The 25,585-nt window shown below is 49.6% G+C and overlaps 1 protein-coding gene across 1 annotated transcript in view; it reads left to right on the forward strand.

The window, feature by feature from the left end:
- LOC146782980 (IgGFc-binding protein-like) overlaps positions 1-25,585 on the forward strand; it is a 334,560-nt gene that overhangs the window by 85,339 nt on the left and 223,636 nt on the right. Inside the window, exon 12 of the mRNA XM_085639314.1 lies at positions 556-640. Coding sequence (XP_085495440.1) covers positions 556-640 — 85 coding nt within the window. The remainder of the gene's footprint in view (positions 1-555; positions 641-25,585) is intronic.

Here is a 25,585-nt window from a genome sequence, read left to right on the forward strand (position 1 = left end):
AGGACTGATTTGCATATTGCTGGGTCTAAACTGGGGTGACATGGTGAGCAAAAGAACGATGATGGGTTTAACCCAGATCTCTTGACTGGGGGTGAATGTTTGAATTGTTCAGTATTCCATCCATCATTTGTTTGCGTGGCAACATTCAGTTTTGCAGTTGTATTTTGTCCTGCCTGGGAGGCCAGGGTGTTTCCTGTACTTTGTTGATGCACAAATGACTCCAGTGCTGTGCATGTCCCACTATGATCTATTCGGCACCTAGGCACCATGCTTTTCTTTTACTGGGGGATCTGCCACCACTAGGGCTACAGATCCCTTTAGCATCAGAAGCCTTAGAGAGGCTGCCTGCCAAGAAGCTATCTCCTCTCCTGCGCACATGATCTGGAAACATCCTTGAATTGCCTGTAGTTTAGTTGTTGCACACGGTCCTGTACCCTGATTAGGATGCGGTTTAATTGCTGAACTAGCTCCTTCCAAATAGGAGACCTCACGAAAAGGTAAAAACATCCCTCACTCTATCTCATGTGATGTAATGAGCCTTCTCTTCCCCTACAGGTGGTCTTTGAAGCAATCCGAGGTACTTTGCCAAATATGAACATTGCACTGGACGAGATCTCCATCCGGAAAGGACCGTGCGCAAGTAAGGCTTTCTGTGTGAACGTGTGAGATGAGCATGGGTGGTGCAGGTAAAATGTAGTGGGGTTATCTGTAGCTCACTACAGCGACTCACGGAATGCAAACACCTTAAGAAACCAGAACGTTTTACCAGAGATTCAGCAATAATCAGACACAATCCTGCCCAGTGGTCAGGGAGCCATGGATGCATCGTTCTGCCCTATGCATGGGTGCCCTTGGATGCATCGTTCCGCCCTATGCGCTGGGAGCCTAGGACGCATTGTTCTGCCCTATGCGCTGGAAGCCTTGGATGCATTGTTCTGCCCAATGCACAGGGAGCCTTGGATGCATTGTTCTTCTCTATGCGCAGGGAGCCTTGCATGCATTGTTCTGCCTAATATGCGGTGAGCCTTGAATGCATTGTTCTGCCCTATGTGCTGGGAGCCTTGGATGCATTGTTGTGCCCTGTGCGGAGGGAGCCTTCGATACATTGTTCTGCCCTATGTGCAGGTACCCTTGGGTGCATTTTTGTACTTGCCTATGCACAGGGAGCCTTGGATGCATTGTTTAACCCTATACGTAGGGATCCTTAATGCATTGTGCTTGCCTATGCACAGAGAGCCTTCGATGCATTATTCTACCCTATGCGCAGGGAGCCTCAGATGCATTGTTCTGCCCTAAGCGCAGGGACCTTTGGATGTATTGTCCTGCCCTATGCGAAGGGACCATGGGATGCATTGTTCTGCCCTATGCGCAGGGAGTGTTGGATGCATTGTTCTTCCCTATGCGCAGGGAGCCTTGGATGCATTGTTCTGCCCTATGCGCAGGTGCTATTGGATGCATTGTTTTGACCTATGCACAGGTGCTCTTGGATGCATTGTTCTGCCCTATACGCAGGTACCCTTGGACGCATTGTTCTGCCCTATGGCCAGATGCACTTGGATGCATTGTTCTGCCCTATGTGCAGGGAGTCTTGGAAGCATTGTTCTGCCCTGTGCGCAGGGAGCCTTGGATGCATTGTTCTGCCAAATGTGCAGGGAGCCTGGGATGCATTGTTCTGCCCCATGCGCAGAGAGCTTTGGATGCATTGTTCTGCCCAATGCGCAGGGAGCCTTGGAAGCATTGTTCTGCCCTATGCACAGGGAGCCTTGATGCATTGTTCTGCCCTATGCGCAGGGAGCCTTGGATGCATTGTTCTGCCTAATGCGCGGTGATCCTTGAATGCATTGTTCTGCCCTATGCGCGGGTGCTCTTGGATGTATTGTTGTGCCCTATGTGCTGGGAGCCTTGGATGCATTGTTGTGCCCTGTGCGCAGGGAGCCTTGGATGCATTGTTCTGCCCTATGCACAGGGAGCCTTGGACGCTTTGTTCTGCCCCATGCGCAGGGACCCTTGGATGTATTGTCCTGCCCTATGCGCAGGGAGCCTGGGAGGAATTGTTCTTCTCTATGCACAGGGAGTCATGGATGCATTGTTCTGCCCTATGCGTAAGGAGCCTTGGATGCATTGTTCTGCCCTATGTGCAGGGAGCCTTGGATGCATTGTTCTACCCTATGCACAGGTGCTCTTGGATGCATTGTTCTGCCCTATGCGCAGGTGCTCTTGGATGCATTGATCTGCCCTATGAGCAGGTCCCCTAGGATGCATTGTTCTGCCCTATGGGCAGGGGCCGTTGGATGCATTGTTCTGCCAAATGCGCAGGTAGCCTGGGATGCCTTGTTCTGCTTATGCGCAGGGAGCCTTGGATGCATTGTTCTGCCCTATGCGCAGGGAACCTTGGATGCATTGTTCTGCCCAATGTGCAGGGAGCCTTGAATGCATTGTTCTGCCCTACGCATAGGGAGCCTTGATGCTTTCCTCTGTCCTATGCGCAGGGGGCCTTGGATGCATTGTTATGCCCTATGCACAGGGAGCTTTAGATTCATTTTTCTGCCCTATGCGCAGGTACCCTTGGATGCATTGTTGTGCCCTATGCACAGGGAGCTTTAGATTTATTTTTCTGCCCTATGCGCAGGTACCCTTGGATGCATTGTTCTGCCCTATACGCAGGGTGCCTTGGATGCATTGTTCTGGCTAATGTATGGGTGTTGTTGGATGCATTGTTCTTCCCTATGCGCAGGGAGCCTTGGGTGCGTTGTTCTGCCCTATGGATGCATTGTTCTGCCCTATGCCCAGGGAGCCTTGATGCATTGTTCTGCCCTATGCGCAGGGAGCCTCGGACGCATTGTTCTGCCCTATGCACAGGGACCCTTGGATGCATTGTCCTGCCCTATGCACAAGGAGCCATGGATGTGTTGCAGGGATTCTGCACATACACAGAACTATACGCAGGAAAATGGGACTAAGCCTTCCCACCACCTTAGTGCCCACGAACCCAGGACCGACTAGCTATAGTGTCTCACTCGCTCTCCTACTCACAAATGGAGAAACCAATGATTAAACACCCCGAACATAACAATCCTGTATCTCCCAGGAATCGCGGTAACAAGACACACCTTTTCCCTCACACTCTGTACTTGTCCACAGTAAGATCTAACAGAGACATGAAAATAGTTGAAAATATTTATTTTAACTAACGTTATCTAAAATGCAGTATACGAGCCACCACTACCAGCAAAATGCATAATATCAATACAGTTAGCATTGCAGCAAGGCCCTATATCATAAAGGGAGATGTCATTTTATAAAGGCAGTGGATAAAGGACTATATGGCCTAACCACCCTCCCCTTGGTAAGCAGAAGTATTATTATATAATAGACAATCTCTGGGCTTTGTCATCAGACCCCATACCTCAAGCCATAGATCGTATTTCTACATTACAGGTGTGTGTTGCTCTTCTCCCTGGAAGGATCCCTCTCCAAGTGTGTGTTACCTAAACAGGCATCCCCATAATATCAAAGTACGATTCTCCAGCAGAAACAGCTGCATTGGTATGTTTTGTCTAAGTGCTAGGGCCTGACCAGAACAGAATAACAAGGGGCATTGCTTATCGACTTTGTGCACAATGTTCAGACGAAACTTCAGGAACAGGCAGAGAACGACCACCGCAGAGAGTTCTCATGTGAAAGGCACAAAGAGAGCCGTGCAAAAACAAAGACATGCAGTGTGTGCGCGAAAGCAGCATCATGGCTACCGGGCTCATGCTAGCTTAAAGATTTCGACAATGACTTTACTGACCACGTGACAGATGCATTGTCCTGCCCTATGTGCAGGGACCCTTGGCTGCATTGTCCTGCCCTATGCATGCGTGCTCTTGGATGCATTGTTCTGCCCTATGCGCAGGTGCCCTTTGTGAATTGTTCTGACCTATGCGCAGGTACACTGGGTACATTCAGGGATATCCCTTGAGCGTGCATGTGGGGATCATATAAAGTCTTGCGTTCTGTGAATAGGTGACTGGTCCTGGTGGAGGTCCAAGCCCTGCAGATATGCCAGCCTGATCTGCAGCTTCCATGTGCTGTGTGTGGCCTGGCTCCACTCTGATGCTTTGGTCAAACTCAGTCCCTTGCTCTTGAGTATGGGGTGGGCAAGGAATGGTGGGCTCAGTGATACATGTCTTGGGGCTCACAATCAGTCGAGCAATCTCGGTGATATTGACTGGGCTTGTAGCACAGTACCAGCCCCTGATTGGCTTAGAACTGACATCAAGATAGCCATAAACCTAGTACCTACAAGTACCAAGACCTGCATGAGTGCTGGTTCCGGAGTCGCTAACAACTCGCTGGGAGACAACCCTCCACTAGCGCCTTAAATAAAATTGAGAAGCTATCAAGATATATCTTAGTACTAAACCACAATGCAAAAACACATCGGTGAACACGGATTGTACGAGTACTCTCGGAGCGTCCAAAGGATTAAAAATAAGGTTATTACTCCTACCACAAATGGAATTTGGACTGTTATGATAAGTTTGGAGACTTAGTACTTTAGATAGGAGCTTGTTAATGAAACAACTAGCACTTATTGACTATGCTCCTTTTGCTCAATAAACAGATGAATGAGGGCGGTTTATTTGAATAAGACTGGACACTTCGTTCTTTGATGTTATAATACACTTGCATAGCCCTGATGAAGTCAGTTTGGCTTATGTACCTATGACGAAACACATGTTGGCTACAATTGTGACTGGAGTGAGTTCTGAATTCCAGAAGTGACTTGCAACTTACTGTGATGATCGGAGAGTAAAAAGATAAAGGATCACAACTGAAGAACACAAACAGTTTTGCATTGTGGTTTGAATGTTGTGTTTCTCAGGGGCTGTATATATGTGCTCTGGTTGTGGACCTTTTACACTCCACATTTGAGGGTGTAGGTGGCTACCGTTTCGCCTTGGAGCACCGTAAGATTATTCATAATTTACATGGGGATACTGATAGGTTTGCGCATTTGATACCCTTGTCACTGATATTTTCCCATGTTAGTTTCAAACCACGTGCATTAAGGATAACACAAACTTCAGATTACATTGGGAGGTCTCAGTAAAGTGCATGTGCCAAACTTCTTGGGACATGTTGTGCGCAGAGAAGCTACTGGAGGATGAAGGGCAGTCTTTCAATAGGGTGAGGACCGGGGCCCACTACCGCAGAGGGCGCAGGTTACCCTGATGGATATGCACTATTCAAGTGTTGCTGTCTGGGCCTGGTCCAGGTGATCTGCAAGATAGAGGTGAACAGAAGCATCCTTGGCCGAGCACAAAGGCTGTATCCTCTTCAGGACGAAGGCAGTATCATCTTTAGGGCGGAGGCTGTATCCTCCTTCAGGGCAAAAGCTCTAGCCTCTTAAGGGTGAAGGCTCTATCTTCTTCAGGGCGAAGGCTTTATCTTCTTCAGGACGAAAGCTCTATCCTCTTCAGGATGAAGTCTCTATCCTCTTTAGGATGAAGGCTCTATCCTCTTCAGGGCGAAGGCTGTATCCTTTTCAGGATGAAGGCAGTATCCTCTTCGAGACGAAGGCTCTATCCTCTTCAGGATGAAGGCTGTATCCTCTTCAGGGTGAAGACTCTATCCTCTTCAGGGCGAAGGCTGTATCCTCTTCAGGATTAAGGCTCTATCCTTTTCAGAATGAAGGCTGTATCCTCTTCAGAATGAAGGCTGTATCCTATTCAGGATGAAGGCAGTATCCTCTTTAGGACGAAGCCTCTATCCTCTTCAGGACGAAGGCTCTATCCTCTTCAGGATGAAGGCTCTATCCTCTTCAGGGCGAAGGCTGTATTCAGTTCAGGGTGAAGGCTGTATCCACTTCAGGACGAAGGATCTATCCTCTTCAGGACGAAGGCTCTATCCTCTTCAGGGCGAAGGCTGTATCCTCTTCAGGATGAAGGCTGTATCCTATTCAGGATGAAGGCAGTATCCTCTTTAGGACGAAGCCTCTATCCTCTTCAGGATGAAGGCTCTATCCTCTTCAGGATGAAGGCTCTATCCTCTTCAGGGCGAAGGCTGTATTCAGTTCAGGGTGAAGGCTGTATCCACTTCAGGACGAAGGATCTATCCTCTTCAGGACGAAGGCTCTATCCTCTTCAGGGCGAAGGCTGTATCCTCTTCAGGATGAAGGCTCTATCCTCTTCAGGGCGAAGGCTGTATCCTCTTCAGGATGAAGGCTCTATCCTCTTCAGAATGAAGGCTGTATCCTATTCAGGACGAAGGCTGTATCCTCTTCAGGACGAAGGCTCTATCCTCTTCAGGGCGAAGGGTGTATCCTCTTCAGGATGAAGAGTCTATCCTTTTCAGGGTGAAGGCTCTATACTCTTCAGGACGAAGGTTGTATCCTCTTCAGGATGAAGGCTCTATCCTCTTGAGAATGAAGGCTCTATCCTCTTCAGGATGAAGGTTCTATCCTCTTCAGGGCGAAGGCTGTAACTTCTTCAGGGCAAAGGTCCTATCCTCTTCAGGGTGAAGGCCCTATCTACTCTATCCTCTTCAGGACAAAGGCTCTATTCTCTTCAGGATGAAGGATCTATCTTCTTCAGGGCGAAGGCTGTAACCTCTTCAGGGCGAAGGCTCTATCATCTCCAGGACAAACGCTGTATCCTCTTCAGGATGAAGGCTCTAGCCTCTTCAGGATGAAGGCTGTATCCTCTTCAGAATGAAAGCTCTATCCTCTTCAGGGCAAAGGCTCTATCCTCTTCAGGGCGAAGGCTGTATCCTCTTCAGGTCGAAGGCTGTATCTTCTTCAGAATGAAAGCTGTATCCTCATCATGGCGAAGGCTCTATCCTCTTCAGGGTGAAGGCTGTATCCTCTTCAGGATGAAGGCTCTATCCTCTTCAGAATGAAGGTTGTATCCTCTTCAGGTCGAAGGCTGTATCTTTTTCAGAATGAAGGCTGTATCCTCTTCAGGGCGAAGGCTCTATCCTCTTCAGGGCGAAGGCTGTATCCTCTTCAGGGTGAAGGCTGTATCCTCTTCAGGGCAAAGGCTCTATCCTCTTCAGGGCGAAGGCTGTATCCTCTTCAGGGTGAAGGCTGTATCCTCTTCAGGGTGAAGGCTCTATCCTCTTCAGGGTGAAGGCTCTATCCTCTTCAGGGCGAAGGCTCTATCCTCTTCAGAATGAAGGCTGTATCCTCTTTAGGGCAAAGGGTGTAACCTCTTCAGGATGAAGGCTCTGGCCTCTTCAGGATGAAGGCTCTATCCTCTTCAGGGCGAAGGCTGTATCCTCTTCAGGATGAAGGCTCTAGCCTCTTCAGGATGAAGGCTGTATCTTCTTCAGGATGAAGGCTCTAGCCTCTTCAGGATGAAGGCTGTATCTTCTTCAGGATGAAGGCTCTAGCCTCTTCAGGATGAAGGCTGTATCTTCTTAAGAGGCCTGGTGTCGTGCTAGATGGTAACTATGCGAGCCATCATCTGTGGATGAAAGAAGATGTGAAACTCGGTTTCATGTCATGGGAAAGCCATCACCTGGTTCAGAGCTGACTTTGATAGATTAACCGAAGAATATAAGCTAGAGAGGGTCCAGAGGACGAGGAGAACTCTTGAGATACAACTATTATTAAGCAGTCGTCTGTATTTGGATAGCAGTGGAAACTCTGAAGAGGAAGGAAGGCAACTCCCAGGGCCAGATGTGAGTGGATGTATTTAGCCAAAGGTTTGTTTCCTGCACTGTAAATGTTACTCTAAATGCCAAATCGTTGGTGTTGTTTGTGTGTCTGATATACATGGATTTGAAAGTAGGTGTCTTCTCTTCTAAGTCCATGATTCGCAGCCAGTCTTCTTGCTGAATTTCTCCAGCAATCTGAGCCAGCATCAGCACCTTGAACTGTTAGTGAGGGCATCAGAAAACATTGGTCCAGATCCTAAATATTGAAGTCAGATGGAATATTCCTTCTTTGCTGTCAATGAATTACAAACTTCTCCAGCATTCAGCCGGATGCCGCAGTTCCTTGGCTCCTGATGGAGGCGCTGCTGAACTTCTCCCAGATGATGAATGGACCGTGTCTGAAGGCTCCATTGGCAACACAAGCTGAACACACAATGCCAATGTCGATGAATGAAGCATCCAGGATCCTGGGTGATCAAGGACCATTGGTGGCAGTGTAGAGGAAGCATCACGTTCTATAAGTCCCCACCCAGCCACTGAAGAGCTGCGTGCATCCCAAAATGGAGGCAAGTCATTAGGATATTTTGGTGTCGACAGTTGAAGGAACTATCGGGCTGGGCTTTCATGGGACCTCTTTCTTTGGCCTAAACGCAATCATCCTCCAGGGAGACTGATATTGCGGCAATTGACTATAAAGAGGGGATTGGCAGCTACAAAGGCCACCTCTTTCTGAGGCTCCTTCTTTTTTGTATTCACTGACCTACACTGGAGCTTTACCATCTACCTGTAAAGAAGGTTCTTCTTCAGGTCTCACCGAGGTGTCAATACTCGGCATCCTTCTCATCTGAGGACCTGAGCATCCTCGCTCTTGGATATGCTATCAGAGATATCCCTCTAAGCACATTGGTCTGGAGAGCAACATAGGGGCCCTTCTGGCTGGCCTTGTTTCCAAAAGTTAGGTTTAGCCTTCGCTAGGCTGTGGAGAACGCATTTCTGAAAGTTACCAATATGCTTGTGTTTATGGGCAACATCCCACTGTCATGGTGAACGTAAGGCTCTGTCTGAGGGTGTGCACCTCACCCCCATAATGTACGAAAAACTGTCTGAGGATATACACCTCCCCCCATGATGTACGTAAGACTCTGTCTGAGGGTATACACCTCACCCACATAATGTACGTAAAACTGTCTGAGGATGTACACCTCCCCCTATGATGTACGTAAGACTCTGTCTGAGGGTGTACACCTCCCCCATGGTGTACGTAAGACTCTGTCTGAGGATATGCACCTCCCCCATGTGGTACGTAAGACTCTGTCTGAGGATGTACACCTCACCCCCATGATGTACGTAAGATTGTCTGAAGGTGTACACCACACCCCCATGATGTACATAAGACTGCCTAAGGGTGTACACCGCACCCCCATGATGTACGTAAGACTCTGTCTGAGGGTTTACACCTCCCCCCATGATGTACGTTAGACTCTGTCTGAGGATGTACATGTAGGAGAGTAGGGTCTGCAATCCTATGATCACCCAGATTTTTTGCTTTTGCTTCATTGGTTTACGACTTTCTCCGGCTGTGGGCCTGCCAATCAGACCCACAGCCTAGCTGTTCTCTCTCGAAATTAACACACATGTACGTTAGGTGCATCCACTAATTGGAACTGGGCCACCTTGTCAGTCCCTGTCTCAGCATACCACAGGTATCCAGGGCATCGGTGTACCCAGGGCCTACCAGGGGCTGAAGCATGTATTATGCCCCCCCTGGAATGGCCGCCCAAATCTGACACAACTGGCTGCACGACAGCTGGGGCCACGTGGTGTAATCACCCGTTGCTGTAGGTGTAGTATTCCTACACCTAAACCCTAAAAATGGACACATGGATTCCTATCAGTCACTCCTATAGCAGGCCTTATCAATCCTGAAGGCAGAGTGCAGGGGATCATGTGGGACGGTGCTCTGGCGCGAGCTGAGCCCGTCGACGGCTTGCGGAACCAAGCCCTAATAGCCGTTCCATGGTGACGCGGGCCAACTACTTTTAAGGCATTATAATCCTCGCGGTTATCTGCTAACTTTGGCATCGCATCACCTATACATGTCGAGTAAGGTGTCATACGAATGGGAATACGAACCCCTCGCCAGTCCTGGTGACGGGGTTAGCATTCCCCCCTTTTAGAGGGGCACGACATGGAAGTAACCTTGAACCCCGGTTAAAGTTGACTCAAGCCTCAGCATCACAAAATGGATGCTGCCACCAGACACAAGTCTGACCTCCTGCTGCTGGGGGACCTTCCAGCAAGGGGAGCTTGGACAAAGGGTTTCCTGTCGAGGGCGGTGTTAGCACCGTCCCAGACAGGGTTTGTGTATCCCAGGTAGGCAGGGCTGAAAGGAAGGTGACTGCAAGTGGCACCCCGGTGCTCACTGTGCATAGCCCGGCTCAAACCAGTTTCGGGGGCACACCAGCCCCTGAGCTGGCGCGAAGCCGGACAAAGGATAGGGGTGTAACCACCCCCCTCCTGGCTCCACCCATAGGTAGAACCTAGTCACGGGCCAGCCCCTTTTTCTTAGAATAAAGGTAGGAGCGAGTCCCCTTCCCAAATTGGATAATCAGATAATCGGACAACTCCGAATCACGAACCACTTTCCACGAAAGGAACTCTTGACTATTTCTGAAGACTCTCCCTTGTGGCTAAGGAGTAGCCACCCTGCACCAGCAGGCACCATCTAAGCGCTTGCGGTTTGCTGTAAGTCTCTCCTACGGATCAAGACTGCCCAGCTCGACGAGACCCGAGTTCCCTGCCATCTCTGACCTTTTACCTCCCTCATCAGCTCAGCTGAGAGTCGTAGGTGTGACGAGACCTGCGGGACCGGCTATCTTCAGAACCTGCACGACGCTTATCTAGCACGCCCACCGAGGGACCCTCGAGTGAGTGCACCTAGGGTTTGAGAAGCCCTAACCCTGAGCAGCTCCAGCATCGAAGTCTGTCTCCCCAGCATCCACGAGATCTGCGTGGGGGCCCTTCCGCTCCTTGCTGTTCACCGCGTTGTTCGATCACTTGCCGACCGGCTTGTGGCCCTCTTCACGACGCACCACGATTGTTTCATCACGAGTCTGGTTGCTCCAGACTGGCTCTTGCTCCCCTTCAACAGAGGAGTACCACGGACCCTCCTGGTCCACTCCCGACGCCATCTTGACTCCCCCGCCTGGGTGGCCACTGCCAAGACCCGCTGCCCCTTCCTGGGCCCAGCATCATCGACAGCAGACACCTTCGTGGGACAGCTCGCCCTCCATCCTGGTCGCCGCCGCGCCTCCTGGTCCGAGGAACAGCCGAATCCGACGTCACCCACTCACCTGGTCGAGGTGACTTCAGCCGGTACCCTCCTGGTACCCACACGATCGCTGGCTAGCGGTTGAGAACTGAGTCCCCTCTGCTTTCAGGTTTTCCTTCACCACCGATCCAGGCTTGGATCGCTCTGAACATCGTCACTGGTCGCCTGCCAGCAACTTCTTCTTTCAGGCTCCTGAGACTACACGAGGACTCCCGACATCTTGACGAACTTCACGCAGCCGCAGCCTCCGGGCTAGGTAACTCGAGCATCTCGGTGCTCCATCGCAGGTTCGCTCTACAAGTGTCCAGTTCCTTTTTCGTTTAGTCCCACTGATCGGATCACTCCGGAATCAGTATCTCCAGACTCTAACCATTCGCATTTCACTGTTAGTGTAGATGGTTTCTCGTGCCCCTCGGGCATTTGTGTAAATTGTGCAACTGAAGTATTTTCCTAAGAGTTTTGTAGTGTGCTTAGCTCCCTGACTCATAAAGAGCCAGGGTAGTCTTGTCATAAATAAATATCCTTTTATTTTCATAACAACTTGTGTGGTGTCCTTTCACTTGGTGTTCAAGGGGTATATGTGATGGTAAACAGCTGGCTTAACACGCCCTCTAGAGTTTAGCCTAAGACTGCTCGTATCCACGCTACTAGGATAGCTGGTCTAAAAGGTTGACTTACAACCAATGATCAATAAGGGTCGTTTGGAATGATACACAGTGATCACTAGAATAGTGAGCACTACATATCAGGCCAACTTCTCACATTGGTGGCAGCGGTGGGATTTGAGCTTGCTGTTGTTTTACCACACACGTATCCTAAGAATATCGCAGTGAAAGATCACATAAGTACCCAGGTACATATAACTTAACTTAGAATACTCCGAGTTCTACTGAACCGGCTGTTGTAGTGTAACAGGGCTTAGCACACCCTGACTACAACTCTTAGCAAGGGATCAGTAGGTAAACCCATAGTGTAGGTAGGTGCAACACTTACACCTCACTAGAAAAGCATGTCGGTCCACGGAGAGTCTGCAGGGACTCCCCTGGTGGTCAGTGACCCTCCACAGGTCGTGTCACGATATGCAACTCTTAGCTTCAAGGAGATGAGACAACTGTGTGCCTCCAGGAAGCTAAACCAGGGTTCTAACCCTACCATCGCAATACTGATAGGTCTCTTAGAGGCGTACGATGCTAGGAGGTCCTCTAACCCAGGTCCCCCCAGTGCAGATGGGAACATGCCTCCCTTAGAGGGAACCCTCGGTGACCCAGACCTCGACCTCCACACAGAGGAGGAGGACGAGGACGAGTTATCGGGAGACGAGGCAGACAAAGGTCCAGTGGTAGTCGGCAGGCTTACAAGGACCAACTTAAGCAGGCATGAGAATGGAACTGGGGGAGCCCCGGGCCCACGCTCAAGCAGGCTTAACCTTGGGAACGGACGAGCTAGGTCTCTCTCCAGAGGCTCTGGCAGATCGGTTCATACACATGTCTCTCAGGCACCTTCTCAGAGAGGAATGACTTCCCCTCAGAGGAGGGAGCATGAAGCGAAGATGCGGGAGGTCAATCTGAGGATCGAGCGGGAAGAACTTGCCCTCGCCAAAGAAAGACTTGCCTTAGCCCGAGAGCAGAAATTAAGTGGGTTAGATCCCACTGGTGGCAGCGTTCTCAATAGAGAGAAAGACAGGGGTATAGACACTAGACACCTGAGTAAAATAGTGCCCCCCTTTAAACAAGGGGACGACATCCACAAGTGGATAACTGCCTTGGAGAGGGCCTGCACTGTCCAGTGCGTCCCCCCAAGTCAGTGGGCAGCTATACTGTGGCTTTCCTTTGAAGGTAAAGGAAGGGACAAGCTCCTCACTACAAGAGCTGAGGATGCTAACAACTACCAAGTCCTGAAGAACACACTGATTGATGGGTTCGGCTTAACCACGGAACAGTACCGGGTGCTGTTCCGAGACACCCAGAAAATTCAGTCTCAGGATTGGGCTGACTTTGTCGATTGTGCCACTAAGGCTTTGGAAGGCTGGTTGCTGGGTAGCAAGGTTACTGATTACACAGGATTGTACAATCTTATCATGCGAGAACAGATTTTAAACAACTGTCAGAACCAATTGTTGCATCAGCACCTTGTCGACTCGGATCTGACCTCTCCCCAAGAATTGGGAAAGAAGGCAGACAGATGGGTCAGAACAAGGGTCAAGCAGAACCAGAATCAGAACCAGGGTGGTCAGAAGAAAGCAGACCAAAAGGGTAACAAGAACGAACAAAATGACCAGAAGTCTTCGACAGGTCCCCAACAAACCAAAGAGGGTGGGGGTCAGGCTTCACAGAAGAAGAAGACTCAAGAAGGCCAGTCCAAAAGGTGGTGCCAATACTGTAAAAGTAAGACTCACTGGTTTAGTGAGTGCACCAAGAAAGGAGGGCAAACTCCTACCACTGCAGCCCCTAAGGCACCTGCGCCCCCTAGTACAGTCAGCAGTGGTAGTGCGCCTCCCAAGGCATTAGTTGGGTTAACCTTGGGAACCGAGGGGAGTGACGACTTAGTCGGCACGCTCACTCAGGCCGTCCTTGTCTGTACAGGGGATATGGATATGTCCCCTGATGCCAGTCCCAATACTTTGGGCAAATACAGACAGACACCTTTGATAAATGGAAGAGTGGCCCAGGCCTACAGGGACACGTGTGCCAGTGTCACCATGGTGACGCCTAACTTCGTGGACCCTGGACAGATCATGCTAGGTACCAGTTACCTAGTGACCAATGCCAGCAACGTCACTACCAATCACAGTATGGCAGTTGTTGATTTCTCCTGGGGAGGGGTAAGTGGCCCGAAAAAGGTTGTGGTTAGTTCAGACCTCCCCGTAGAATGTCTGTTGGGCAATGATTTGGAAACGTCACAATGGTCAGAAGTGGAGCAGAGGACTCACATGGAAATGTTAGGTTTGCCAGCACATGTCCTTGCTGTGACCAGGTCACAGGCCAAAAGATGCCCCACTGAACAGGTGCTGGATCCTGGAAGAACGGACCAGACACCTTCCAAGAAAAGGAGCAGTAAGGGTAAGGCTTCGCCTTCCCCCTTGCCCCAGGTCGTGGATCAAGTCTCCGAGGAGGCTGACCTTAAAGAACTGAGGGAAACTGAGCCGCAAGAGCTTGAACCTGGTCAGGTTGAGTTTCTGGGCTCAGGGGGACCCTCCAGGGAAGACCTGGGGAAGGCACAGTTAGACTGCCCCTCACTTGAACCCCTCAGACAGCAGGCCGCTGCTGAGGCTGCAGGGAACGCCACGGGTACCCACAAAGTGTACTGGGACGATGGACTCCTGTACTCTGAGGCAAGAGACCCCAAACCTGGTGCGACCAGGAGGCTGGTCATCCCCTTGTCTCTGAGAGGTTTCCTTCTCACCTTGGCCCACGAGATTCCCCTTGCAGGTCACTTAGGCCAGAATAAGACTTGGGACAGAATTGTTCCACACTTTCACTGGCCCCACATGTCCGAAGATACGAAGGAGTTTTGCCGCTCCTGTGTCACTTGCCAAGCCAGTGGTAAGTCAGGTGGCACGACAAAGGCCCCCCTCATACCACTACCAGTGGTGGGGGTACCCTTTGAACGAGTGGGGATCGACATTGTCGGACCAATGGAACCCCAGACAGCATCAGGGCACAAGTTTATACTGGTGGTGGTGGACCACGCCACCAGGTATCCTGAAGCTATTCCCCTTAGGACCACTACGGCACCTGTGGTGGCACGGGCCCTACTTGGAGTGTTCTCCAGAGTGGGCTTCCCTAAGGAGGTCGTCTCAGACAGAGGTGCAAACTTCATGTCGGGATATCTGACTGCTATGTGGAAGGAATGTGGTGTCAACTACAAGTTCACCACACCCTATCACCCACAATGCAATGGGCTGGTTGAGAGATTCAACCGGACCCTAAAAGGGATGATTCACGGACTACCTGAAAAGCTTCGGCGGAGATGGGATGTCCTGATACCCTGCCTCTTGTTCGCCTACAGAGAGGTCCCGCAGAAGGGGGTTGGCTACAGCCCTTTTGAGCTTCTGTTCGGACATCCTGTAAGGGGACCCCTTTGTTTGGTAAAGGAAGGATGGGAGAGACCTCTCAGAAAGCCGGCATCAAACATTGTGGACTATGTGCTCGGTCTCCGCTCGCGGATGGCGGAGTACATGGAAAAGGCGTCTAAAAACCTTGAGGCGAGCCAAGAATTACAGAAAACTTGGCACGACCAAAAGGCTGTCCTGACTGTGTATCAGCCTGGACAGAAGGTGTGGGTGCTGGAGCCAGTGGCCCCAGCAGCACTCAAAGACAAATGGTCTGGGCCCCACACGATCATTGAGCAAAAGGGAGAGGTCACCTACCTGGTAGACCTGGGAACTCCCCGGAGCCCCCACAGGGTGCTCCACGTAAACAGGCTCAAGGCATATGTCGACAGGGAGGGCATGGGCTTGCTCATGGCCACAGATGAGGGACAGGAGGAGGAGAGTGACCCTCTCCCGGACCTGCTCTCTCAGAACCCTGACGATGGATCAGTAGATGGTGTTGTCTTTTGTGGCAGCCTCTCTGGACATCAACAAGAGGATTGTAAACAGGTTCTTCAATCCTTTCGACATATGTTCTCTCTGACACCCAGTCAGACCAAGTGGTGTACCCACGAGGTCGACACTGGGGACAGTCTGCCCGTAAAGAGTAAAATCTATCGGCAACCTGATCATGTCAGAGACTGCATCAAGACAGAGGTGCAGAAAATGTTGGAGCTGGGAGTCATTGAACCCTCGGACAGCCCCTGGGCTAGTCCCGTAGTGCTCGTGCCGAAACCTCACACCCAGGGCGGTAAGAAAGAGATGAGGTTTTGCGTGGACTACAGAGGTCTCAATGCGGTCACTAAGACCGACGCCCACCCGATACCAAGAGCAGACGAACTTATCGACCGGTTGGCCTCGGCCAACTACTTAAGTACGTTTGACCTGACAGCTGGGTATTGGCAAATCAGGTTAGCTGAGGAGGCCAAGCCCAAAACAGCATTTTCTACCCCGGGTGGGCATTATCAGTTCGTGGTAATGCCCTTTGGTTTGAAAAATGCACCTGCCACCTTCCAAAGGCTGGTGAATCGAGTTCTCACTGGGTTGGACGACTTCTGTGCGGCGTATCTGGACGATATCGCTGTCTTTAGCTCCACCTGGGAGGATCACCTGGTCCACCTGAGGAAAGTGTTAGAGGCCCTGCAGAAGGCAGGCCTCACTATCAAGGCCACCAAGTGCCAGATAGGGCAGACACAGGTTGTATACCTGGGCCACCTTGTAGGTGGAGGCCAGGTTCAACCGTTGGAGAGCAAAATACAGGCCATCCAGGACTGGGCTCCTCCAACCACCCAGACTCAGGTTCGAGCTTTCTTGGGCCTGACTGGTTATTACCGGAAATTTGTCAGAAATTATGGATCCATTGTGACCCCGCTAAACGACCTGACAAGTAAAAAGATGCCAAAAAAAGTTCAGTGGACAGCAAGCTGTCAGAAGGCGTTCGATGACCTAAAGCGGGCCATGTGCACAGCACCTATCCTAAAGAGTCCAGACTACTCCAAACCATTCATTGTCCAGACAGACGCTTCGGAGCTGGGTGTGGGAGCTGTTCTATCGCAACTGAATTTTGATGGTCATGACCAGCCCATAGCTTTTATTAGCAGGAGGCTGACCCCCAGAGAGAAGAATTGGTCAGCTATTGAGAGGGAGGCCTTTGCTGTGGTTTGGGCCCTGAAGAAGTTGAGGCCATACTTGTTTGGCACTCACTTCAAGATTCAGACCGACCATAAGCCCCTCTTGTGGCTAAATCAAATGAAGGGTGAAAACCCCAAACTACTTAGGTGGTCCATTTCCCTACAGGGGATGGACTTCACAGTGGAGCATAGACCTGGCACTGATCATGGCAATGCAGATGGGCTCTCCAGGTATTTCCACTTAGAGCAAGAAGACTCACCTGGTCAAGGTTAGCTTATTGTCCCAAAGTTTGGGGGGGGGTCATGTAGGAGAGTAGGGTCTGCAATCCTATGATCACCCAGATTTTTTGCTTTTGCTTCATTGGTTTACGACTTTCTCCGGCTGTGGGCCTGCCAATCAGACCCACAGCCTAGCTGTTCTCTCTCGAAATTAACACACATGTACGTTAGGTGCATCCACTAATTGGAACTGGGCCACCTTGTCAGTCCCTGTCTCAGCATACCACAGGTATCCAGGGCATCGGTGTACCCAGGGCCTACCAGGGGCTGAAGCATGTATTATGCCCCCCCTGGAATGGCCGCCCAAATCTGACACAACTGGCTGCACGACAGCTGGGGCCACGTGGTGTAATCACCCGTTGCTGTAGGTGTAGTATTCCTACACCTAAACCCTAAAAATGGACACATGGATTCCTATCAGTCACTCCTATAGCAGGCCTTATCAATCCTGAAGGCAGAGTGCAGGGGATCATGTGGGACGGTGCTCTGGCGCGAGCTGAGCCCGTCGACGGCTTGCGGAACCAAGCCCTAATAGCCGTTCCATGGTGACGCGGGCCAACTACTTTTAAGGCATTATAATCCTCGCGGTTATCTGCTAACTTTGGCATCGCATCACCTATACATGTCGAGTAAGGTGTCATACGAATGGGAATACGAACCCCTCGCCAGTCCTGGTGACGGGGTTAGCATTCCCCCCTTTTAGAGGGGCACGACATGGAAGTAACCTTGAACCCCGGTTAAAGTTGACTCAAGCCTCAGCATCACAAAATGGATGCTGCCACCAGACACAAGTCTGACCTCCTGCTGCTGGGGGACCTTCCAGCAAGGGGAGCTTGGACAAAGGGTTTCCTGTCGAGGGCGGTGTTAGCACCGTCCCAGACAGGGTTTGTGTATCCCAGGTAGGCAGGGCTGAAAGGAAGGTGACTGCAAGTGGCACCCCGGTGCTCACTGTGCATAGCCCGGCTCAAACCAGTTTCGGGGGCACACCAGCCCCTGAGCTGGCGCGAAGCCGGACAAAGGATAGGGGTGTAACCACCCCCCTCCTGGCTCCACCCATAGGTAGAACCTAGTCACGGGCCAGCCCCTTTTTCTTAGAATAAAGGTAGGAGCGAGTCCCCTTCCCAAATTGGATAATCAGATAATCGGACAACTCCGAATCACGAACCACTTTCCACGAAAGGAACTCTTGACTATTTCTGAAGACTCTCCCTTGTGGCTAAGGAGTAGCCACCCTGCACCAGCAGGCACCATCTAAGCGCTTGCGGTTTGCTGTAAGTCTCTCCTACGGATCAAGACTGCCCAGCTCGACGAGACCCGAGTTCCCTGCCATCTCTGACCTTTTACCTCCCTCATCAGCTCAGCTGAGAGTCGTAGGTGTGACGAGACCTGCGGGACCGGCTATCTTCAGAACCTGCACGACGCTTATCTAGCACGCCCACCGAGGGACCCTCGAGTGAGTGCACCTAGGGTTTGAGAAGCCCTAACCCTGAGCAGCTCCAGCATCGAAGTCTGTCTCCCCAGCATCCACGAGATCTGCGTGGGGGCCCTTCCGCTCCTTGCTGTTCACCGCGTTGTTCGATCACTTGCCGACCGGCTTGTGGCCCTCTTCACGACGCACCACGATTGTTTCATCACGAGTCTGGTTGCTCCAGACTGGCTCTTGCTCCCCTTCAACAGAGGAGTACCACGGACCCTCCTGGTCCACTCCCGACGCCATCTTGACTCCCCCGCCTGGGTGGCCACTGCCAAGACCCGCTGCCCCTTCCTGGGCCCAGCATCATCGACAGCAGACACCTTCGTGGGACAGCTCGCCCTCCATCCTGGTCGCCGCCGCGCCTCCTGGTCCGAGGAACAGCCGAATCCGACGTCACCCACTCACCTGGTCGAGGTGACTTCAGCCGGTACCCTCCTGGTACCCACACGATCGCTGGCTAGCGGTTGAGAACTGAGTCCCCTCTGCTTTCAGGTTTTCCTTCACCACCGATCCAGGCTTGGATCGCTCTGAACATCGTCACTGGTCGCCTGCCAGCAACTTCTTCTTTCAGGCTCCTGAGACTACACGAGGACTCCCGACATCTTGACGAACTTCACGCAGCCGCAGCCTCCGGGCTAGGTAACTCGAGCATCTCGGTGCTCCATCGCAGGTTCGCTCTACAAGTGTCCAGTTCCTTTTTCGTTTAGTCCCACTGATCGGATCACTCCGGAATCAGTATCTCCAGACTCTAACCATTCGCATTTCACTGTTAGTGTAGATGGTTTCTCGTGCCCCTCGGGCATTTGTGTAAATTGTGCAACTGAAGTATTTTCCTAAGAGTTTTGTAGTGTGCTTAGCTCCCTGACTCATAAAGAGCCAGGGTAGTCTTGTCATAAATAAATATCCTTTTATTTTCATAACAACTTGTGTGGTGTCCTTTCACTTGGTGTTCAAGGGGTATATGTGATGGTAAACAGCTGGCTTAACACGCCCTCTAGAGTTTAGCCTAAGACTGCTCGTATCCACGCTACTAGGATAGCTGGTCTAAAAGGTTGACTTACAACCAATCATCAATAAGGGTCGTTTGGAATGATACACAGTGATCACTAGAATAGTGAGCACTACATATCAGGCCAACTTCTCACAGTACACCTCCCCCCATGATGTACGTAAGACTCTGTCTGAGAGTGTACACCTCCCCCATGGTGTACGTAAGACTCTGTCTGTGAATATACACCTCCCTCATGGGGTACATAAGACTCTGTCTGAGGATGTACACCTCACCCCCATGATGTACGTAAGATTGTCTGAGGGTGTACACCACACCCCCATGATGTACATAAGACTGCCTAAGGGTGTACACCGCACCCCCATGATGTACGTAAGACTCTGTCTGAGGGTGTACACCTCCCCCCACGATGTACGTAAGACACCATCTGAGGATGCACACCACCCCCCATGATGTACATAAGGCTCTGTCTGAGGGTGTACACCTCCCCCATGGTGTACGTAAGACTCTGCCTGAGGATGTACATCTCACCCCCCTGATGTACATAAGACTCTGTCTGAGGATGTACACCTCACCCCATGATGTACGTAAGACTGTCTGAGGGTGTACACTGCACCCCCATGATGTACATAAGACTGTCTAAGGGTGTACACTGCACCCCATGATGTATGTGAGACTGTCTAAGGCTGTACACCTCCCCATAATGTACGTAAGACTCTGTCTGAGGGTGTACACCTCACCCTCATGATGTACGTAAAATTGTCCGAGGGTGTACACCTCACCCCTATGATGTATTTAAGACCCGGTCTGAGGGTGTACACCTCACCTCTATGATGTATTTAAGACCCTGTGTGAGATGCACACCTTACCCCCATGATGTACGTAAGACACCGTCTGAGGATGTACACCACCCCCCATGATGTACATAAGACTCTGTCTGAGGATATACACCTCACCCCCAAGATGTACGTAAGACTGTCTGAGGGTGTACACAGCACCCCCATTATGTACGTAAGACTGTCTAAGGGTGTACACTGCACCCCCATGATGTATGTGAGACTGTCTAAGGCTGTACACCTCCCTCCCATGATGTACATAAGACTCTGTCTGAGGGTGTACACCTCACCCCTATGATGTATTTAAGACCCGGTATGAGGGTGTACACCTCACCCCTATGATGTATTTAAGACCCTGTGTGAGATGCACACCTCACCCCTATGATGTACGTAAAATTGTCCGAGTGTGTACACCCCATCCCTATGATGTATTTAAGACCCTGTCTGATGGTGTACACCTCACCCCCATGATGTACATAAGACTGTCTGAGGATTTACACCTCACCCATGCTGTACGTAAGACTGTCTGAGGATATACACCTCACCCCCATGATGTACGTAAGACTATCTAAGGGTGTACACTGCACCCCCATGATGTATGTGAGACTGTCTAAGGCTGTACACCTCACCCCCATGATGTATGTAAAATTGTCCGAGGGTGTACACCTCCCCCTTATGATGTATATAAGACCCTGTCTGAGGGTGCACACCTCACTCCCATGATGTACGTAAAATTGTCCGAGGGTGTACACCTCATCCCTATGATGTATTTAAGACCCTGTCTGAGGATGTACACCTCACCCCCATGATGTACGTAAGACTGTCTGAGGATATACACCTCACCCCATGATGTACGTAAGACTATCTAAGGGTGTACACTGCACCCCCATGATGTATGTGAGACTGTCTAAGGCTGTACACCTCCCCACATGATGTACGTAAGACTCTGTCTGAGGGTGTACACCTCACCCCTATGATGTATTTAAGACCCGGTCTGAGGGTGTACACCTCACCCCTATGATGTATTTAAGACCCTGTCTGAGGTGTACACCTCACACCATGATGTACGTAAGACTCTGTCTGAGGATTTACACCTCCCCCATGGTGTATGTAAGTTTCTGTCTGAGGATGTACATCTCACCCCCATGATGTACATAAGACTGTCTGAGGGTGTACACTGCACCCCCATGATGTACGTAAGACTGTCTGAGGGTGTACACTGCACCCCCATGATGTACGTAAGACTGTCTGAGGGTGTACACTGCACCCCCATGATGTACGTAAGACTGTCTGAGGGTGTACACTGCACCCCCATGCTGTACGTAAGACTGTCTAAGGGTGTACACTGCACCCCCATGATGTATGTGAGACTGTCTAAGGCTGTATACCTCCCCCCATAATGTACGTAAGACTCTGTCTGAGGGTGAAGCACCCCACCCACTTGGTGTACACGATACACCTTCTGAATGATTGTTGCCCATCATCATTCTTATCAATAGTTGTTGCAAATAATTAGGTTTAAAGGAAACTTCCAGTGAATGGTGTCTGAGTAGAACTGAAAACCCTAGCTGACCTCATCAAAGAAATGAACATTCTAGAATGGCCATTACTGGTGGCTTTTAGTGGCGCAGGGCTGGGTTGAGAGAACTGTTTTTTTTCTCTGCACTCGATGGCTCCTTTAAGATACTTTGTTTAATAGAAGAAGTATCCATTTTTCATTAATGGATTTGTCATTGAGCCTCTTGTAAAACAGAAATTGATCAAATGGGTAATGATAAGCAGAAGCTCTTTGAGACATCCCTTAATCAGAGAAGATGGGCTTGCCTCCCCTACGCAAAAGGTCTTCTTCATATAGTTAATGATTGATTGTACATCAGGGAATGGACTTCCTGGGACTGAAAAGGCTTTTCCCCTAATACCTCAAATTTGGCAGGGTCATCTGTCAGTCTTTGATGAGCACAGACCAAACGACGAATCACTAGATGTAAAGACCAAGGAGAGCGACTGTCAAATATGACCATAACAGCAAAAACATACATTTTGAAATATCAGTCATAACATAAAAAGCTATCTGGCACATGCATCAACGTAGGCTTTTGCTATTCCTTAATTGCGATTATTAAGGAATCGCAATTAAGGAATTGCAAAAGCCTATGCATTTAGGAATCGCTATAAAAATAGCGATTCCTACACATTCCTTAATTGCGACTCGCAAATTGCGAGTCGCAATTAAGGAATGCCGTCCCATTCATTCCTATGGGCCTCCAGGCCCATAGAAATGGATTGGAGATTGCATGAGCAATTTGCGAGTACCACTAGGCACTCGCAAATTGCTCATGCAATTTCAAGGGTGCAAGGGTGTCAAAATGACACCCTTTTGCACCCCTGAAATTGATCTGTGCACATATGTTGCACACACACATGCACTAAGGCCATGTGTGTGCGCAACATGAAACTTTGAAAAATGCACAAAAGTGCATTTTTCAAAGTTTTAGCAAATTACCATGAAGTTCAACTTCATGGTAATTTGCTCCCCCAATTAGCAAAATCGCAATTTGTTTTACTTTCATGCATTGCATTTAAGGAATCTCAATTTGGGATTCCTTAAATGCAATCGCAATTTAAGGAATCGCAATTTAGAGATTCCTTAAATTGCGATTTTTGCATTTGGGATGATGCATCCCAAATGCAAAAATACCGGTCGCAAAGGGGTAGATTCTGAGAATCTGCCCGTTTGTGACCGGTTTTTCCTTTGATGCATGTGCCTGTATATGTTTTAAAGAGACATATTTCCTACATAGAATCCTTATTATATAAACCCCTTTACAAATTGTACTTCCTTCTCAATATAAGAGCAGAGGAGATAAAATTAATAATCGAGAAACTTAGTGAGGGTGAATGTAGCCTTTGTGGATAAAACAGCCCTTCTAGATGGGCATCAAAACTCATAATGCCTGGGCTAGGACATAAAAAGTGAGATCTTCAGCTTACAGTGCGATATAATGTGAAAAAAAGCATAAAGTGCTTCATGGATTCAGTAGAAACCACATGGCATGGACAACATGGAAGAGAGGGGAACCAAGTGCCCATTTGAGGGAATTCCACTGAATAATGAACATTATTTAATCTTATCTGAGTAAGGTCAAATCTATATTCGGCATTCTCTGTCCAAAATAGGTGCGGTTTCAAGTCTGCAGTAGTTGCAAGAGGCACTTATCGGAGGACAGAAGGCATATCAAATACTTAAATGATTCTTGCTTCCTCCCTATGCGCAAGGAACCTCTGTTTTACCAACTCCTTATTGTGAGGGCCTATGTCTCCTGGAACATCGAAAAGACGTCTCGGGCTTAGAGCGCTGAGGGTATTCTTGACCTATGCCAGCCACGGAATAGCTGGCATGTGACTTAGATTAAGACAGTCCTCTACCACCTTGCGAGACAAACCCATCCCAGGGGTAGCCCATACTTTTAGCCATAATAAAATGGGAGCCATATTGACGTGGTGCTCTAAATAAACAAGACCTAAATTCCTGGTGTGCGATAAAGCTGGACGTTGATTTAGGGATGGCCAGGAGTCTACACGGGAATTTATCTTCAACTTTCTGAAGCACACTCAGACTTGTGTAACCCCAAACCCCTGCCCCATAAGTGTCAACTGAGAGACATTTGCTTTCATATAGTGTAATCATCTCTTTGAGGGGGATTATGACCTAGCTTTTTGTAAGTCTAAAGATCGCTTCACGAGAGGCCACGGTCTTCTGAGATTTCTGGGTAATTAACCTCTCCCACTTTAAATTATCGTCAAACAATATACCCAGGTTGCTAAAATTCAGGACCTTTACAGTAGTGGCCCCCCAATGAAATATTGTTTTGAAAGAGTATTTTGTGGTCCGCAAATCAGTACAAATAATTTTTATGATCAATCTGAAGATTTAATTCCTTCATAAAACCGTTACAACCATCTAAAATGGCCTGAAGTACATTTGCAATATTGTCCCCGTACGACAGTACTGGGACTAGACGGGAACTTATTTTTGTGACATCTGTTGTTTGAGAGATTAAAAAGGAGTCAAGGGCGTTAATATAAAATAAGAATAAAAAATGTGCCAATATACAGCTCTGTCTCCCACTGTGCGAGAGAGACCCTTATAGGGTGAGTACAGGCACCAGTTTGGTTATAGCGTACTTTCATCATTGTATCCCAGTGGAGACGCTTTAAAAGGCCCAGAAGGGGTGGGTCAGTACCTGCTGCTTCCACCAAAGCCCACAATTTTCCTCCGTCCACTTGGTCAAAGGCACATGAGAGATCCATGAAAGCCATGTGTATGGCACATCTTCTGGCTCTGACGTATTTACCCAATATAATGGACAAATTAAGGGGCATATTATCAAGAACGGCGTTAAAATTATCGCCGCTTTAGCAGCAGAAAACTGCCACTAAAGCGGCGATAATGGGCTTGATAATATGCCCTTGAGAATTCCAATAGAAGCCCGGGTTCACACCAGAACATGGGCTTCTATTGGAATTGTCTGCGGCATATTATCAAGCCCATTATTGCCACTTTAGCGGCAGTTTCCTGCCGCTAAAAAGGCGATAATTTTAACGCCGTTCTTGATAATATGCCCCTAGTTGCTTGTTCACTGGTGCCAAGCTGCAATGCATATTGGGCTTCTAAAATACAAGAATTGTCCACTGACCATGCTCCCAACTTAGCCGAGAAGCTTAACTGTAGAATCTAACAGTGAGATAAGGTGATAGTTAGCAGGGAGATTCCTATCACCCTTTTCAACAAACGCTGAAACACAAACGCGGCCCCGCGGCCGCGAAAGTGAAACAGTACTGGGCTACTGAGCTAACAAGTGGGAGGGGTGTTAGGAGTGCGAGACAACACACAGCGATTCCCTTGCAGGAGCGAGCAAACATATGTTGCCAAAGCTCGCTCCCACAAGGGAATCCCCACACGTGCACCCAATGAAATGCGTGCACGTTTTTGGCTGAAAAGCCGAAGCGATTTCTATAGGTCTTTTTCCTTCGCAGCACATGCGCGCTGCGTAGGCGAGACCTAAAAATCAGAGCAGTTACTGACTCCTTCCATGAGTCGATAGGCCCCTCCCGTATAGCCACTCTAAAAACATCAGTTAATATAGGAGACAAGAAAGCGGGGTTAGCCTTAAACAAATTAATGGGGATCTCACTGGGGCCGGGCACCTTCCCAGCGCACATTTATAGGGAGCTTGAGACACGTCTTCCACAGTGATGGTTTTGATAAAAGTCAACTTAGCCGGTAAAGG

Source organism: Triturus cristatus, chromosome 12 (assembly GCF_964204655.1).
Source record: "Triturus cristatus chromosome 12, aTriCri1.1, whole genome shotgun sequence".
NCBI classification, from domain to species: Eukaryota; Metazoa; Chordata; class Amphibia; order Caudata; family Salamandridae; genus Triturus; species Triturus cristatus.